The sequence below is a fragment of the Carlito syrichta genome, unplaced genomic scaffold, assembly GCF_000164805.1.
Source record: "Carlito syrichta isolate Samal-C Ts95f unplaced genomic scaffold, Tarsius_syrichta-2.0.1 Scaffold305681, whole genome shotgun sequence".
In the NCBI taxonomy this organism is placed as follows: domain Eukaryota; kingdom Metazoa; phylum Chordata; class Mammalia; order Primates; family Tarsiidae; genus Carlito; species Carlito syrichta.
In genome coordinates this window covers 869,253-887,968 of record NW_007249777.1, presented here as the reverse complement: position 1 = coordinate 887,968, position 18,716 = coordinate 869,253, and the positions used below count along the sequence as shown (strand labels likewise).

Below are 18,716 nucleotides of genomic sequence, written 5' to 3'. Positions count from 1 at the left end.
TCTTAACCCACTGACAGCATCCTGCCTGGAATCTGAGTCTGTGGTCCTTGCCAGCAGCCATCAGAAGCTACAAGAGAAGCATGGAAGGGATTCTCCCTCAGAGCTTCCAGAGGGAACCAACATTGTAGATGCCTTAATGTTGGACTTGTGACCTGCAGAACTGTAAGAGAATAAAATCTGTTGTTTAAAGTTGGCAACTCTGTGGGAATTTGTGACAGCCCTAGGAAACTAATTAAGGCCATTCGTGGCCTGGCCTGGGTCTACCTCTCCTGTCTACTTTTGCCTGTCTTTGACCTCTTCACACACTTGCAGATTCCTCAAGCCCATGTGGTTTGTGACCCCACGCCTGGAAGACTCCTCACATTTATTTTTTCCAGGTCAAATTCCGAATCATTTTTTAAGACTCATTTTCTCCTCATCCTCCCCCTCAATCTGAGATTGCTGCCCCCTAGCAGCATTGCTGCTCCTGGAACTACTGTACCGTTTAGCACTTCCCACTCTAGGCTGAAATTGTTTCAGAGGAAGAAAACTTACAGAGGTCACATTCCAATGGATCCTTGAAGGGGGTTAAGTTTATGAGGATTGTTAACTTTACATGTCAACTTGGCTGGGCTATGATGCACAGTTGTTTGGTCAACCTGCAACCTAGATGCTACCATGAAGGTATTTTTTAGATGTGACTGACATTTAAATCAGTAGACATTGAGTAAAGCAGATTATCCTCCAATAGGTGGGTGATTCTCACAATCAGTTGAAAGCCTTAAGAGCAAAGACTGAGGTTCCCCCAAATAGAAGGAATTCTCCTCGTGATGCAATGTAGAAATCCTGACTGCGCTTCCAGTCTGTTGCCCCGTAGAATTCAGACTCAAGACTGCAGCATCAATTCTTACCTGACTTTCCAGACTGCTGGCCTGCCCTGCAGACTTCAAACTGGCCATCCCCCACAGTCACATGAGACAATTCCTTACACTAAATAAGTGTGTGTGTGTGTGTGTGTGTGTGTGTGTGTGTGTGTGTGTGTGTCCCATTGGTCCTGTTTCTCTGGAGAACTCTGACTAATACAAAGGAGAAATGAGAAGGAAGAGTATTTCAGAAAGAAGGAATACAACACAATACAGACATGCTAGTAGGTTCAGGTGTGGCTGGCTTGTAGGATGTGCTGGCACATGGAAAGAGAAAAAGCTGGAGTAGGCGCTCAGGGCCAGCTTTTCAGTGGACTCATTTTAGACATATAAACAGAGTTAGGGCACAGTCTGCTCTGTGCTTTGGAAAGGTATCTACTCCAGTGGCAGAGTTGGGGTGGAGGTGAGATAACTGTAGGCAGACCTGTAGAGGCAGTTACAAAAATGCAAGTGAAATGCAGTAAGTCCGTATAGTGGGGCACTTGGAGTGGATGGGAGGGGGCATGTGGAGATACCGGGGCAGAATCAAGCAACACAATCTGACAGCCGGCTTGCCACACTGCAGAAGGTGGCCTGTGTCTTAGGTATCCTGGCTCCCCAGCACCTAGCATGCCTGGGACACAGCACTCAGTAGTGTTTTTCAATGAGAAAATAAATGGAAGAATAGACAGGAGGAGAGAGAGAAAGAATTAAAGATAGGGTCGACGCTGCTACATAGGAGTGACCATTTCTTCTCTTTAGCTTTTTTAAGCTCTACATCTCCTTGCCCATTCACAAATCTGGATAGTCTACAAATTAATCAGGAACCATGTGAGTTTAGCTGCCCACAAAACCTCTTCTCCCTTGGCCTAAATTCCAGTTTCATAGTGCATCCAATCGCTTCCCTTTTTCCTTCCTCCGCTTTTCACTTCCTTGTATCGTTTTGATTCATGATTGTATGAGATGTAATCGATGAGAGGACAGGTTGTCTCAATGAGATCTAGTTTAATGGAGGAGGAAAAGAAAATGAGGTTGGTCAGAAAAATAAATTATTAAGTTATCAAACTTAGAAAAAATGCAGAAGACTCACCTATACAGCATGAGGAGGCAAGAAAAATTGAACACCAAGAATACTATTTACAATCATTTGATTGGAAGAACCAGTCATCATTTGACAAAGGATTTTGACAAAAGCCAAATTGCACACTGCACCATCTCACTCACCCTGACAAGAAATCTTCTTTCTTATGACAATAATGTCACACTAAGAAAAAAAGCCTTTGTAAGTACGAATCGTAGAAAGAGTAGTATAGTAGCTTATGGCTGAGCCAGCTCTGTCTAGGGGAATATGAGGGAAGGTATCTGAAAGAATTTTGTACCACTAATACAGAATGTAATAAGAGGGGAAACGGAAGCTAAGTTTAAAAAGGCTGAAGTGCCAAGTACAGACTGGCTTATTTACAACCAGAATCAATTAACCAAATGATGTGTAGCCATGATGCCTCCTCACAAGTTCATTGGCTTCACCTCCTGAAGGGAATTTGAACTGGAAAACAAAAGAGTTACAGTTAGAGATTGTAGCCTTGCAGCACCTGCAGCTTTGAATGACACTTAAGTTGGCTGGGAGGGCTGAGACCACATGGAGAAGAATGTAAGAGTGGAATCAAAAGCAACTATAGACCAATATGCCTGGTTTTCAATATACTTGCAGGATGTCATTACTCTTGTTGAAGATCCATCTTCTCAAGGGCACTCTAATGTGGGTTCTGAGCAATTATTTTGCTTCCAACTGTTAGCCAAAATAATTGCTAAAAATATGGCAATGGGCAAAACAAATTTTGGTTTTAAATTATCTACCAGTAACAAGACATTTCTTCAGGACAATTGTCCTATTAAATTGTATTCTTCCATTAGAAAAATTCACACTTTAAGTATAAACTTCTAAACATTTGACATAAAACTCACACTCTTTCAAGAGCTGCATCATCTGTGAATCTGTAAGAAAGGGCAGAGTAGTATCGGATGACTGATCCTCTCTTACATGGAATTGAAACATGGCTTAACGTCTCCGTCATTCTAAATATCATACTTTCTTTATTGGCTCAAGTTAATCAGCCAGGCCCCCATAAAATGCCTGTAGTTCTGGACGCCAATCAAAACAGAAGCATTCATGCAGATCAGGGGAAGTTGCCATTCACAGTTGTCACTATGCATCTGTGCAATTGTCTTAAAAGTAACATAGCCAGGCAGGCCAACCATAGAACTGGAGGTCAGGCACAGTGGGCTTGCAACTCAGCTGCGGTCTTTACTAACTAGGAGATCTTAGGAGAGTTACTTAGCCTTTTTATATCTTCACATCCTCCTGATCTATAACACAGGTCTTATATCATCCTAATGGGTCTGCAAGAATTAAGTATTATAACAAATAAAATGCTTGGCATCTGGGAGGTCCCCCGAAAATATTCATTCTCCAGGACTTTGGAGAGTGGTGACATCTGTCCCATTAGCACTTCCCAGGCCCTACTGTCTAGGACCCAGGCCTCCAGAGCTCTCTCTCTTTTGGGAGATGCCTTTTGTTAATTATTTCATCTTTGTCCACTGTAGACAGCAAAGATATAAAAAATAGAAGTGTAGTGAGTGATGTAATGAAATAGCCAGTGAACTAGAACACCTGACTCAAGTCTTTTTTCTCCACTAGCCAGCAATATAACCTAAGCCTAGACCATTCACCTCTCTTGTCTTCATTTCCTCCTTTGTAAGACGAGAAAATGGTTCTACATAACTATGGTTTCCTTCAGTTCTGGAGAATCATGATTCTAGACAATTTTGATTCAAAACATGGGACTCTGCAAACCAACTCTAAAAAAATATTCCCAAGTCTTTTTGTGTGTACATATCCAGCGTCATTGGACAAAGGTTATAATGACAGCTGTGGGCAGGTTTGCTTTACAGTATTCTGTTCTGCCAGTTTCTTGTGTAGTGCTTATGGAATATTCATTAAAATCTTATTACGGTTCCAAGCAAACATACCTCTTTTACATGCTTACATTCTTTCTTCTGTTTTCCATGTCTTTAAAAGTGTTTTGCTTTGTTTCAGCTTCCCAATGGCCCTTTGTCAACAAAATGAGTCTCAAAGTCGTAATAATGCAAACATTGATAGTTGAGCAGAATAATAACAAATTGTGCAAGAGATGACAAATGAACAGCAAATCATTTCATCCTGGAAGAGAGAAATCTCTGAACCTGCTGAGTGACATTGGTATCCTTCAGAACAAGTGGGCAATGCTTTCTCCAGCTGACATTTTCATATCTGATTATTTTATTTTATTTTTTTAAATACTAAACCTTTGTTTGATTTTCCTGTTCGTTTCTGAACTCTGATCAAACAGTTCCACAGTTTGGCAAACTGGGTTATAAGGCACTCTAAGGATGAAAAGTAAACTTTCCAGCTTGTCTAAACAGATCATGAAAACAGAATATTTCAATAGCTGCTCATTTGCTTTCTTATTTGCTCCTGGAAAATTCATGACCGTTACAAGAAATATTTATTCGTAGGAAGCTTGTTTTATGTTATTTCGCCTATCCCCCGTCTATTAAATCAAATGGTTGTAATTCATCGTGTGAATCCTGGGAGCCTTCCCTTGCTGCATGCGGTGATATAGACCAGGGTGGGGAGGGGACCAGTCAGCCCGAAAGAGCAGCAGGAAAAGCGGGTTGGAAGTGCTCTCCTCATCACAAATATGTGTCTTCAATATTTAGTTGTTGTGGCAGGAAAACGCCAACAAATACATGAACTGTAAACCATCTGGCTTGAAATATGTTCAAAAATGACTGTTCATCTTGAAAAATGAAATCTATGGAATTCTGGCATCCACTTTGACTTTTGAGAGATGAACAGCTTGGATATGCAAAGAAGGGATTTCTAGACTAGCCTTCTTCAACTTTAAATTCTCCTGAGCTCAGAAGTTAAGTGATTCACTGCCTAGAAAGGAAAACTTCCCTTTCACTTTTAAACTTTAATGAAAACTGCTGACTGCTTGAAAATCCCTGGGATAGGATCTGGGCAGGGATTTGTACAGAATTGTCTTATGTGTTGAGAAGTGGAGAAATGAATGTGGTTCTGTGTTCATTATTAAACATTTAGTAAGTTCTCATGTGTGTTCGACGCGATAAAAAAACATTGAAAGCATGGCGAGCCTGGCTTTCACCACATTTCTAAATCAAAAATTTTAAACTGGCAAAACCAGAGACTTCGACCTGTGCCCTGTAGTTTGAAGTAAGACATGATGAGTCAGTCGATCTGTTCTCTGACGAACTGAGATCCTCAATTAACCCAGCAACTGTGCTCCCTGAAGGAGCACCTCTCCAAAGGACTTCGGGAAGGGTTTTAGGAGAATTGATAAACAGACAGAAAAAATGTGTTGCAAACATGTGAGCAGTGATGAAGATGAAGGCGGGAGAATGAGAAGCAAATCAAGCACAGATGTACTGGGCTTTGTAGACTAGACCGGAAGAGCCACAAGAAGGGAGTTGGAGTCAGGAGTATTTTTCCCTGCTGATGGATGTTTGGGGAGCATTCAAATGACTCTTTGAGAGACCCAGAAATTCAAACTTATTTTTCCTCCCTTCTGTCTTCACATGACATTACAAGACCCAGCTCAATCCACCTCATGGAGAATTCTCCCCAGAGTAAGTCCCTCAGCTAGACTTCTTCCTGCCTTAGGAGGCCCTGAATAAGCAATCTCTACCACCCCAGGACGCTCTTACCTTTAAATGATGCACACGTCCCTGTCGCCATCCCAACTGCATTGTAAGCTTCTAAAAAGAGAAGCCAGATCTCTGACTCTGGCTGTGCCAGTGGTCTTAGGAGGTGTTTTGAGTTTGTGAGAGTTGGATAAACGAAAGACTCATGACACAGGTGGGGGAAAAAGCTTTACTGAGTAATGTTAACTAAGGGTGTGGCGCAAGCCATTTAAAAAAGATATTAAGTGAATACAATGTTTCATGAAATAAAAACACCATATACTTTACTCAGCAAAAGGGAGGACACATGATAAATTGAATTAAATTGTACTGAAAAATCAGATATATTTTAATGCATGGACTTTTTTCCTTTAATCTTCTTTTCCTTTAAAAAAATGAAATGTATCCAATATATGATTTATCCAGTATAATTACATAATTATCACAATAAATGTTCTTCAAAATAAGCATGTAAGAATTTGGAATTATATGTGTTTGCATTTTTTCTTCATTTATTTTCACCTCAATCCTGAGATGTTTATAAATACTTTCAGGAAAAGGCAAAAACCTGTTTGTTACTTAGGAGAGAATAATTCAGCAATGTTCTTCTTATACTCTGAGTTCTGCTATAGCTACAGGGGACCTAGACCATATAGCAGGCAGCAGCAAAAGATACTAGGTGATCAAACTTGCTCTTGAGGATAAAAGTGTTTCTTTGTTGGGTCAACTGATCAACCAAGAGACTAAACATAAACATAATAGAACTAATCCAGTCCAGAAATGTAGCATGGCTAGTATAGCATTTGCATTCATATATACAGGCAATTAGCCTGCCTTTGTAAATATATTTGTTCCATTTCCCTCCTCATTCTTCCATTTTAGAAGATTTGTTATTGGTGAACTTTATAAGGGAAATGAAACCCACGTCATCTTTTTGTGATGGGCTTGAATATACCTATACTCATTTAATTAAAAAGACAGTAATCACTGTGGAAACAAACGAGACAAATTTCACTTCTTTTGTTTGGAGAATATTCTGGGAAATGAGATGGGCACTACCTATTAGCAACAAAAACAATTAGGGGATAATAGACAAAATTCTGAGCATTTATGTCATTTCAATAGATTTTGTACAATCGCCTGCTTCTTTAATGCAGCTCCATTAACTTGACCCTGATTCTTGGAAAATGATTCAGAATCTTCATTTAAATTGTGATCTGTACTGATTCCCTCAATGAAGTAAAAACTGAGGCAGACCTTTTGAATATAATATGCATCCCAGAAATTTCTTCATCTAAATTAACAAATACTGAGAGCAACCTACTGTCTTGCTGATAAAAAACTGAATGCTTCTGAAAAGGAGCCCACAGGATGAACTGAGTTGGACTCTGATATGTGATAGAAGACATGATATCTTGAGTCTTATGAAGTACAATGCCAATTCTGTAAAACAATCAGTGGTGTCATCTGATTATTCTTAACTGTGAAAATAGAAAAGTTGAAAAGAAAATATATGCCCATCAATTGCATAAAACTGTTGAACTCTGAATGAATTTGAATATAATATGAAGTTTGGATGTGATTCTTCGATACAAATGCCTTGAAAATCATTGGAAGTTCTACAAAAATAAAATATATGAAAGCAAGTCTTAAGTTAAATCATGAGTTATACTTTCATAATACAGCTGTTAACCTTTTTTGTATACTATAAATGAATGATGACTACACTTTAATATAATGTTCTTTACATATTCAAAATGAGGACCAAACAAATCACGTTTCAGATATAAGTATGAAGCATGTAAAGATTAACTTTTAAGCCTAAACCTTTAAATTTTATTTTTGCTGTTGTGCTAGAAATCTTCTAAACAATTAACAAAAAAAGTGACCATACATTCTCATTCAGCAGTACATCTCTCATTTGCAAAACTCTGTAAAGTGAACAGAAGACTAGAAAATTTCAACTCTTCCTCACACTCATGAAATCTAAACTTGAAGAAATAGGATAAAATTCTAGATGCATTCTCTCTGAATTAATTTTTATAACCCGACTGAATAAGGTCTCTAAGATACGGAAATCCTAAACACTTCAGAAATAGCAAATCATTTCATCGTAGAAGATTATTGGCTTAAAGAGATGAATATAAAGACTTTACATCTTTATAGTGCTCACAGTTAAAGAAGCTACTAAAGATATTTTACTAACTGCACTCTAATCTCAGGTTAAGGCTTCCAAAATACCTGTGCTTCTACCTCTTTCCAGAGGGAAAAAAATGCCTTTACAATGTTGGCTTTTTCTAAGTTAAATCTACCAAATTTTTTACTGACCAATGTAAGACTTCTCCAAAAGAGGCATCATCTTTAGTGTGAGTGTATGTGTACATCTGTGTATGTGTTAAGGGAACGAACGGGACTGACGCTATGAGGTACATATTATGATGAGTTCCATCAAACAAATGCAAAAAATAAGGCTCAAAAGAGGTACCTCACAGTTAGGACTGGTGACTAGTAGAAAGGATACCAAAATCTTTGACCAGGGTAGACCAGGCAGAAGGAGCAAGGGAGAAACATAGGTCCCAGTATTTTTTGTGGCTTTTGCAAGAAGAAAGGGGCAAAGTAGCTTAAATCTAAATGAAGCTGGCTTAGCATTGGATCATAGGATACATCTGGCAGACCCTTGGCTATGGGGGTGGTCCCTAGTTGTCAAGTACCTGGTCCTGGGTGATTTAGGAAAGGGGGAAAGTTAGTTCTGCCTGTGAGAGTTTGATAAAGGAGAGGGTTGGGGATATGGACTCTAGATTGGATGGTTGGCTCACAGACAAGTTGTTCACTATTACTAGGAATTAACTAACCTAACTTGAGTGGTTCCTCCCCAAGACTGCAAGACTCCAACATGCCAAAGCATCACAAAATGCAGAAAATACAAAATATGATTAGTATGATAGACAACTTATTTATCCATTTTTAAGACTTTGTTGGCATTATATAGAAATAATATAATCACATACAGCAACATTTATTTGTAATTAAAAAATTTAATTCCTATAACTTAAATGCATTCAACTTATACAAATGCAATTTATATCTGTATAGTAAGTATACTTTGATGAGCAAATCCATACATAAATATTTCATAAGAGAGGCAGTATAAGGTAGTGGTTAAAAATGAAGATGTAAAAGTCAGTGAGAACTGAATTCAAATCCCAACTGCTCCTACTGCAAGTTACTGCATTTGAGCTTGCTTCCACATTTCTCTAAAGGGGCTGATAACATCTATCTGATGGAGTCCATATGTGATTGAGTTGGACAATATTTGAAAAGTCCTTACTCTAGTGCCTGGATAAATATTGGTCAATGAATATTTACAACTATTATTTTTACTAGGATTTTTTTTTAATTTAACGTATTGTAGAACAACTAAATGATCTACCACATGAAACTCAGAAAGCTTAGGCAGATATCCAAATGATTTTAATCTCCTATTTTCATCTAAATTGTCTAAAAATGTTCATTGAAATATTGGTCAGAAATAGCAATAAAATGGCTTCAATTGGGATAACTTTGCTACAGAGTAGAGTCCCAATCATCGTATTTAACTATGGCTTACACAAAACCAGAGAACCAGACTCCCAAGCAGCTCCTCCTAGTTATGAGTTATGAAGGGACATTCTCATTTGCCTCAAAAGTATACCACATGGGATTATAGGGGAAAACATGAGATTTATTTCATTAACCCACAGAAAAGTTTATTGTTTTAGAGTCACACTTTTAGTTTTATGAGCATTTTCTGTTGTTGTTGTTGTTGTTTTTAGAATCTTTTTTTCTTCACTGTTTTCCGAAAGATTGATTCATAGCCATTTAGCCCTTATTCCATGTTTTCTATGGAGAGCTTTCTTGAAAAAGAGGAAAGAAAGTAAAGAAGTTTAAAAAAAAAAATAGAGAAAGCTTGAGACAAAATGCTTTGCTGCATGCAGGCATCAGCAATTAGGTTATTTCTCATATTTACATAGAGACTTATTATCATCTTGACTGCAATCATGTAGAAAATGAAGGGGGTATGAAGTACATGAGGACAATTTAATAAAACCAGCTTTCTTTTCTTTTAAGATCTTTGAAGAAAGGAATCATTAGACAGAGACTTGCCTTGTGTTTACCCAGGTCATGAGGCATGTCAGCTTGGTGATGTGCCTTTGGCAAGAAGTCCTTAATTAGAAATTCCTCGAGAGTTGCTCCCAGTAGGTGCTTCCTGAGACAAAAAGATGAAATTAATTTAGTAGGGAAGCCCTAACTGAGGACCCAACATCCAGATTCAGGTGAATGAAAGAACTGGTTTACTGACAGCAAAAGAGCCAAACGTGTCACGATGGGGTGCTGGATTTTGAGTGAATGTCTCTCCATCTTATTAGTAGTAAGTATCCCATTTCTGTTGTTCAGTTTTAAATATATAGCTTAAATAGTCTTTGATTTTTAGGATAACTTGTATAGGAACACTAAATAGTCTGAAATATTACTCTAGTTAAAAGATTCAAACTTGCTAGAAAACATTCAGCAGCTATATTTAATTTACCCTTATAGAATCATGCGAAGTTGTTTTCCGATTGAGTTCATTTTTAATTATTTTTAAAGTCAAGTAGTTTGTTTTTGCATAATGTATGAATGTTTCTCTAAATCAAATGAAGTCTTTGAATTAGACTATGAAATTGAAATTTTTCTACAGTACTTTCTGAGTTGTTTTTAAAGATTTCCTTCTTCTTGACATCATTGTCAAGCAATGCTAAGGTTTTGTAATTTCATTTAATTACTTAAAGTTGACTCATATGTGTTTAAATTTTTTATGAAGTTAAGAATTTCTTTCTATTATAATCACTATTAAACACTAATTTATGATAAAATAAATATATGGTGTAATCCTGATTAGTATTGAGAAACTTTTTATTTCACCTTTAAAAGAAGAACCCCAAGTGATTTAGAATAGAAGAAAAGGTTGAGGGTAACATTGATTGGTTCTCTTTTCATTCTGCTCTAGCTCTCATGGCTGGGAGTGAATTTATATCTGTTTATTGACACATTCTGTTGGTATGAAGAGGAGGAGTCTTTCCATTACACACGAGTTATTTTAGGTGTAAGTCCAGTTAGTAATTAAACATTATGTTTCCAGAAAACAAAATGCATTTTATTTTCCCTAGCTTCCTTATTTTCACTGTATCTCTTTTTTTGTATCTTTACCTACGGACAGTCAGCATTGGCTTGGGCACGAGCATCCGCACTGTGCCTGAATTTTAACTGCATGCTAATTCTATTACCTATCAGTCGAAACCTCATTTCATTCATAAGAGGAACAAGTATCGTAAGTACTAAAATATTTGAAATAATCTCAGTTGTTATGACTTCTTAATATAAGTGCCATTGAAAACAATGATGTACTTTACTATGAAATTCTCAACTTTGATTTACACTTGGGTTTGTTTCTTCACAATAAAGAACAGAATGGCTGAAACTGAAAATCAGGAATCAGTACAACTGATTTTGGCTTCAGATTTTGCCATTGATTTCCTACATGACATTGAACCCACAGCTCAACCCTCTCCCAAGACCCCATGGAAACGAAGCTTTATAACAGCTTGAACTATTGCCATTTCTGACTGAAAGAAGACAAATAAGCAGCTGAGACAAATGGCACTCAGGAAACATCTTTCTAAGTTCTCACCCCCGGAAAACACAATCATTATACATAGATTTTAGTATGTAGATTTGAGCACCTTCCAGACATAATGGGACATTTCCTATTTGGATTGATCTCATGGTGTTAAGTACTTGCCTGTGTTTCCTGTTAAACAGAATAGCCTACAGAAAATGAGACCTTCAATAATCTTTGCCAGATGAAATAACTTATTACACAGGCATTCGTCATTATACTGTGCTTCATTTTATTGCACTTCACAGATTGAGTTTTTTACAAAATAAAAGTTTGTGGCCACCATGCAACGAGCAAGTCTATCAGTGCCATTTTTTCCACCAGTATGTGTTCACTTTGTGTCTCTGTGTCAGCAATTTTTAGCAAGTTTTTTCTAGCTAAAGATGTACATTGTTTCTTTAGACATAATTCTATTGCACATTGAATGATCTACAGTATAGTGTAAACGTAACTTTTAAATGCACTGGAAAACTAAACAATTCGTGTAACTCGCAAATATTGCAACATTTGCTTTATTGCGGTCCAGAATTGACCCAGCAATACCTCCAAGGATAGATGCATACAGTGCCTATTAATTTGCAGACTGGTTTCATCACTTGGAAGAGGATAATGGCTATCCTCTTCATTTCCTAAACAAAGAAGCTGAGTAAAGCATGCATATCAGCAAGTGTATTCAAAAGTTTCACGCTATAACCAGAAAACGGATTCAATCACGTTTAGTTGAAATTCTGGCAAAGCAAGTAACATTTTGTTTTGCCAGTTTGACGAGTGGCCATCAACTTTTGTGTCACCTGGCCCCACTTTAAGCAATTTAGCAAAGCCTGAGTCCTGTTCTCTTAACTTTCATGACACTGTTATCACTGTGATTTTTCCCTAAATCAGGCTTTTTGCTGTTGTTCTTGTTGCTCTAGTGCTGCAGAGGACCATGGAGACGGCAATTAGACAAAAACCTCCAATTTCACAAACTGGTTGCCTATGGGATAGCTGTTAATGCAGGTAAGTACTTATTAATTGCCTGATGGGCTTAAAAATATTTAATGTTTAACTTTATGATTTTGTTTTAAGTCTCCCTTTCAAGTCTCCCTTCCTTAAGTCTCACCCTTAGGTAAAATAAATTTTGTCCTCCATCTGACCACATAAGCCTTATACGAATGGGTTTTTTAAATTTCCCATTTATGCTCATATATGAGTTTTCTCTACCAAGACCTCAATTTGTCAAAGAAAAGTTGGTGAAGCTTCATTTTTATTTGTGAATAGTTAAGTTTGTTGATACTACAATGCTAAATACCTCCTTGAAAACTGAACACTTTGTTATACAATATAATTCACATCGGAAATAAAATTGACCTATGCTCAAAATCTCATTCACAGTCGTAGGAAAATGACTATCAAATGGTATCATGGGCAGTAAAAAGAAAAAAGAAAGACCATGTGAGCAAGGTTCTGAGTACTATTAAGCTAGTTCATATAAGAGGATCTTGAAAAGATTTGAAGCTTTATAGGCATATAAAGCGTTATTGTTATTATTACATTTCTAATTCAAGAGGAAGGCACTAGAAATTAGCATTCAAGGCCAAGGTTAAACTCTGGTGAGGAAGAAAAGAAGAGGGTCAATGACCAACTGGCTTGTGGTTTTGTTGGAAAACAAAGACATTGAAATAAAAGGCTATCTGAACGATAAACAGTTATGATTCAGGACTGTTTCTCTCAACTAATTTAACTATAAAATGTTTTCCTCATTTGTTTTTATCCTCTCATGCATAAAAAATAGCAGAGTAAAAGGAACACTCAAAACAAATGTGAATTTAATTAAGCAACAAGACATGACAGACGGTGCCGAGTGCCAATTAACACAACTTTGGGTGTGCAGCGAGACATGAGGGGAAGATTCTCCCCACTGATTGTCTTCAACGCCAGATTAAACCCACCCAAGAAATGCTTTGCAAAAGGTCTTTGTGATTTGTTAAGAAACAAGGGCCAAAAGATACTCCATCCTAGAGAAAACCAGCAAAGAGGGCTAGAGCTAGGTTGCTGGGTCATCCTTGTGTTCCAGGGCCTGCAGGGGTGCTGAGTACACAGAGGTGCAAACAGCCTTTGATGAAGGAGTGAATGCTTGAAGGCATAAAGGTTCAGGGAAGCAGACTTTGGCTCAGAAATGGAAGACTTTTCCAGACCTTGGGAATTACCTAAAATTAGAATGAAGGTCATCTAAGAGTACTGAGAATGGTATCCAAGCAGAGGTCAGATTGCCACTTGGTAGGCTCCTCAGAGAAGGAATTCAAGGAATTGCTAGACTTCCTTTAAAATCTTAAATAGCTTAATTTCTGCATAACACAGTAAAGTGGCAAGAAGACTGTTCTCACCATGCAAAAGCTTTAAAGCAGAACTGGGCTCTAAAAGAAAAATTTTAAAAGATATTATAGAGAGAAGGGGGAAAACAGCATCAAAATACATCAGAAAAAGAAGCAAAGAATAAAGAAAAATGTGTTACAAAATCATTTTCTCCTTAAACCTTTGGGCATGCACAGATCTTTATATTTAATTATATATCAATTGTATAAAGGCATTAATAATGTAGCGTGAATGTCTTCGATGTTTAAGATAGCCTGGTAGCAGCTATAACTTTCTGAAACCAGTATGGCCGGTGCTGTTTTAGGAAGGGAGTATAATTCAGCATGGGCAGCAGTTGTTAGAAATCAGACGATCAAGTTATTTTATGCCCCTCCTACTGACTGGTTGTGTGATCTCAGATAAGGTCCTTATGCTCCTTCCTCTGTGGAATTAAAAGAACAGTAATACGATCTAGCCGTCTTAACAAGATGTGCAGATTATTGTCAGAAATGGACCTAGTTGGAAATTTGCAGAATACAAGGTCACTATGCTATTGCAAATAAGATCATATCTAGAGTCTTCAGCATGGCTGCAGACTCTGCCAGCCTAGCCCCTGCCCTGCTGCCATCTGATCTCCCACGACATGCCCCTTCCTTAGTCCCCTCAGGTGTCCCCCAGCTCCTGGGAGTCCCTGAGCCTTTGTTCCTGTGATTCCTTTTGTCTGAAATGCTCCCGTTGTCCTTCATGGAGCTTTCTGGGTGAGAGATCCAGAACTCATCTCCTGGCCTGCCTCCCCCTGATCCAGCCACCTCACCAACAGGTCTAAGGTCACACCAAGAGTGGAATGCCCCAGACCCTGTCGCCGCCACGGCTGAGACTGTGCCATATACATAGTAGCTTCCACAGTCCCTGGCACACCAAAAGTCCTCAACAAATTTAGTCAAACCTAAAGATGAATAGGAGCAGGCAGCAGGCAGGGGAGATTGAGAGAATCGCCCGGAAAGACACGGGACACAAGTGCCTAGGTTGTTCAGGGCACCGTGAGCAGTTTGGGGTGGACAAAACAGCATGGGGAATGAAGAGATTCAAAATGATGCCAGTTGTCCAAGATAATAAATTCACATTCTGCTGCAACTACAGGAAGATGGTGTTCGTTCCCCGTCTTTCCCTGGAACGAATCAAATATTCTTTCCAATCCCCTTCACCCTGAGCCCCCACTGTCTTGCTAGTCTCCCAAGCATCTCCCGGGGCTCGCCCAGCAGGGTCAGAACAGCATCTGAGAGCAAAGTGTCCCTCGCCCCACACCTCCATGGCAACCAGCAGCACTGCTGTTGTTTCCACTCCAGGCAAAGGCAGGAGGGAGGGAAGAAAGCTCTCTGCTTCTCCCAAACCCTGACAAAGCAATTATTACATTTCACATTAACGAAGAAATGTGGCTGGCAACCGCGCTTTTAGTAGGGGGGAGAATTGCTAAGTCCCGGTTTCATGGAAACACCTTTGCTTTTCACATTTTGTCCTTCTGGTAGATTCACTTGGGAGCAGCTGAAAATGTCCCTGCGCTTATTTTATTAGCATCACCCATTATGCTGCATTTCAAATAGCCGACTGGCTTAATAGAGGTGTGTAACCTTGGGAAAAGAGCATCTACATAGAAGTTTGCATGCCAACCTCTAATTTCTCATCCGCTCCCCTATACATTGAACTGCAGGCTTTAATTGGTCAAATCATTAAAGGATGTAATTAGAGCCTGGTGGAAGTAGGCTAGGGAGGAGGAGGGAAGAGGCAAAACAATAGTATCTATAATCAAGGACATCACCAAAAATGCAGTGACAGGAACTCTTCTCTTGGCTTCCTGCCTTCCTGCTTGCCTGCCTATGATAAGAGCTGCCAGAGCATTCTTCAGCCACTAATAAATCATTTTTGAGGACCTATAACCCCACTGGTATAAAAATCGTAGTTTCACAGCCTCTCCATCCTTATTAATGCAGATCTTTCCGGATTCCCTGGTCCACAGCAGACCTTGAAGACCCTTCCAATTGGAAAGTCGTACCTTGAGTCTGAGCTTCCATCAAAGGGTGCTGTAAACAGTGACCCGAGCAGCTCTCTCTGGCAAATTCCACAGCCTGTGCCTGCCAGTTTCCAGGGATGTACAATTACACAGCTTCTGATAAGTTGCTAAAATTAGTTTACAAACATCAATCAGCATAACAGGGGCAGGGTGAGAGGAGAGAGCTCAGAATAAGAGGACTGCAAAAACAGAGATTCGGAGACTCTTCCTTTGAAAACAGCCCTAAAGGTACAAGCCTTCAGGTCCTGCCTTCTAAAGCAGTCTGACTAACCAGTGATGTCTGAAGCTCTGGGACCTCCGAGTAGGCTCCGTCCCCCATTCTGCCTAAAAGATTTCATGTGATTACAAATGCAGGGCACACACAGGGTGCCAGAGTCAACCAGTCTTCCTACCGAAATAAGAACACAGATTTGAAAGTTTGCAGCCAAATTCTGGCTGCAGACACACAGCCAGGATTTGTTCCTGGGTCGTTGTTTCTAAAGGCTGCTTAATTAGGAGGTGCCTAACTCCAAAATGACTGTTATCACTAACAGGCAGGCAGAAAGACAGCAAGAACTGACCACACTTCCAAGATTCTCCTCAATTATGCTTCCTTTGATCTCCTGAAAAATAAAAATGAAAGAAAGAACGAAGGAAAAGGAACTTTCTTGGGGCAACTGGCTCTAATTGTAGCCTTTATGATTTTTTTCTTCACTCTTCAATGAAAGCGCCTTATTTGAACTCAGAAGTTCACACACCAATTAAATGTGCAGTGTAGTGTTTCCAAAATTGCTGCTCTCTTAAAAGTTCTTTGGGGAGAACATAAAATCGTAGAAAGATCCAGTGATAGCATCTTTTAACCTGGCACAACCGGGTGGGTTAGGAAAATGTGTGGTTTGAGCTCCTCCAAGGGCACAGCAGTGTGTACCATAGTCAGTCCACACAGACGCCGCGAAGAACTCGCCTTCGTAGCTATGGCATCGGATTGACCACAAGACTGAAGAGCCCCCTTAAGCCAGTGTTAATTGTGAAAACATATTAAAACGTGAGTTTTCTGTCTGCATTACTTCCATATTTGTTGACAAATTCCTTTTATCCCAGTTAACTTCAGAAAAAGTCACAGGAGCCATGCAGCTCCCTAGCTTAGATATCATGTAGTTTAGTCCAATTCATCCATTTCACAGATAGGAAAAGAGGAGTAGAAAGAAGGAAAGTAGTTGAGACGTAGTTGCTTCCGTATTCTTTCTGCTACATACTGATCTCAAACCAAATAACAGGAAATGATATGGATGACTAAGAGACCAAAATCAAACCATGTCTCTGTTTTATCTCATATCTGAAGCAACTATCCAATGTAACATAGACAGCATGGTCACATATTTTAAAGCTTAAAATGTAGAAAGGAAAGAATAGAAAATATAAGGTCTAAAAAAGAACAAAAACAATACCTCTCCTAGTATCTATAGGTTTGCAACAATTCCGAATTTAGTATTTCTTCAGTTCCAAGCTGTGATCATTGTGAAGTTAGGATCAGATCTAAGAGGAAAATAAAATATTTAGACAAACAAATTGGGCATGAGCAGTGTTCTCTCTGAGAATTTTTGAGATAAATAAAGTATTCCAGTTTTTATCTTCTACCTTGTGAAAAGAAAACAAAATGGAGGGGCTGGCACAAAGGAACATTTAAGACATAAACTTTTGGCCTGGCTTGGTGGCTCAGTCTGTAATTCCAGCACTTTGGGAGGCCAAGGTGAGTGAATTGCCTGAGTCTGTGGGTTCAAGTCCAGCCTGGGCAACTTGGCAAGACCTTGTCTCTACAATAAATCAAAAATTAGACAAGCATGGTAGCACACACCTGTAGTTCCAGCTACTTGGAAGGCTGATGTTGGAAGGATCGCCAGAGCCCAGCAGGTTGACACTGGGATGGCTGTGAGTGTGCCACAGCGCTCCAACCTGGGCAACAGAGTGAGACTCCGACTCAAAAAAATAAAAATAAAAAGACATGAACTTTTTTTTTTTGGAATGGGTCTGTGTTGCCCAGGCTGGCCTCAAACTCCCAGGCTCAAGCAATTCTCCCACCTCGGCCTCCCAAAGTACTGGGATTACAGGCATGAGCCACTGTGCCCCGCCAAGACATGATCTTTAAAGCACATGAAAAATACTATAGAACAGTTTTCAGCACATTCTCTCAGAAATTACTTCTTGTAAAGCATCTTGGGCTTTCTTCTACTGCTGCAGTTAGTTTCTTCAGCTCTGTGATGGGATACCTGGCAATAAGAATAAATAAGTAGTCCAATATCTTTGTTCATTCCATCAACATCCTTAAATTTAGTTAAACAGTGCCAAATTCTCATGTGGAAATCAATCTAATAGCAAAGAGATTGTGATCAACAACTCATTACACAGGAAAAGAATGTTATAAAATATAAAATGATATGAAAGAGAATGTATTCTGCATTATCTTTCTGACTATCACACATGGATGATGCCATGATTTCATTGAATGTGGTCTGAAGTTCGGTTTCTCTTTCTGTAAACTGAGAACAGCTCCACTCCCTGCCTGGAGTGCTTTAGTCCATGGAGGAGAAATTAAAGAGAACTGGGAGCAGAGGAGTGAAAGGAAAGAGGCGGAGTGTAGAAGGAGCATTTACGCCAACCTACAGAGGACCCCAAGTGTTGTGATGAGTCATAAGCCTTAGGAATAGTTTGACTCTAGATTAAAGGCACCAAGTGAGCCATTCAAAGAATTTTATGTCAACCCATAGGACAATGGGCTTTGAGTAATCAAAAGGTATAACAATTATTGATACAGCTTTTTCTTTTTTTGAGTTGGAGTCTCACTCTTGTTGCCCAGGCTGGAATGCAATGGTATGCTTACAGCCACCGCAGCCTCGACCTGCAGGGCTCAGGCAATGCTTTCGCCTCAGCCTTCCAAGTAGCTGGAACTACAGATGCACGCCACCACGCCTGACTAGTTGTTTGTGTGTGTGTGTGTGTGTGTGTGTGTGTGTGTGTTTGG

At 39.1% G+C, this 18,716-nt stretch overlaps 1 protein-coding gene across 1 annotated transcript in view; it reads left to right on the top strand.

Moving 5' to 3' along the window:
• Positions 1 to 9,890: 9,890 nt before the first annotated feature.
• The window catches only part of NOX3 (NADPH oxidase 3), a 62,424-nt gene continuing 53,598 nt past the window's right edge, over positions 9,891 to 18,716 (top strand). The window contains exons 1-4 of the mRNA XM_008062248.1: positions 9,891 to 10,032; positions 10,651 to 10,746; positions 10,861 to 10,971; positions 12,231 to 12,315. Of these exons, the coding sequence (XP_008060439.1) occupies positions 9,988 to 10,032; positions 10,651 to 10,746; positions 10,861 to 10,971; positions 12,231 to 12,315 (337 nt within the window). The 5' untranslated portion in view covers positions 9,891 to 9,987. The remainder of the gene's footprint in view (positions 10,033 to 10,650; positions 10,747 to 10,860; positions 10,972 to 12,230; positions 12,316 to 18,716) is intronic.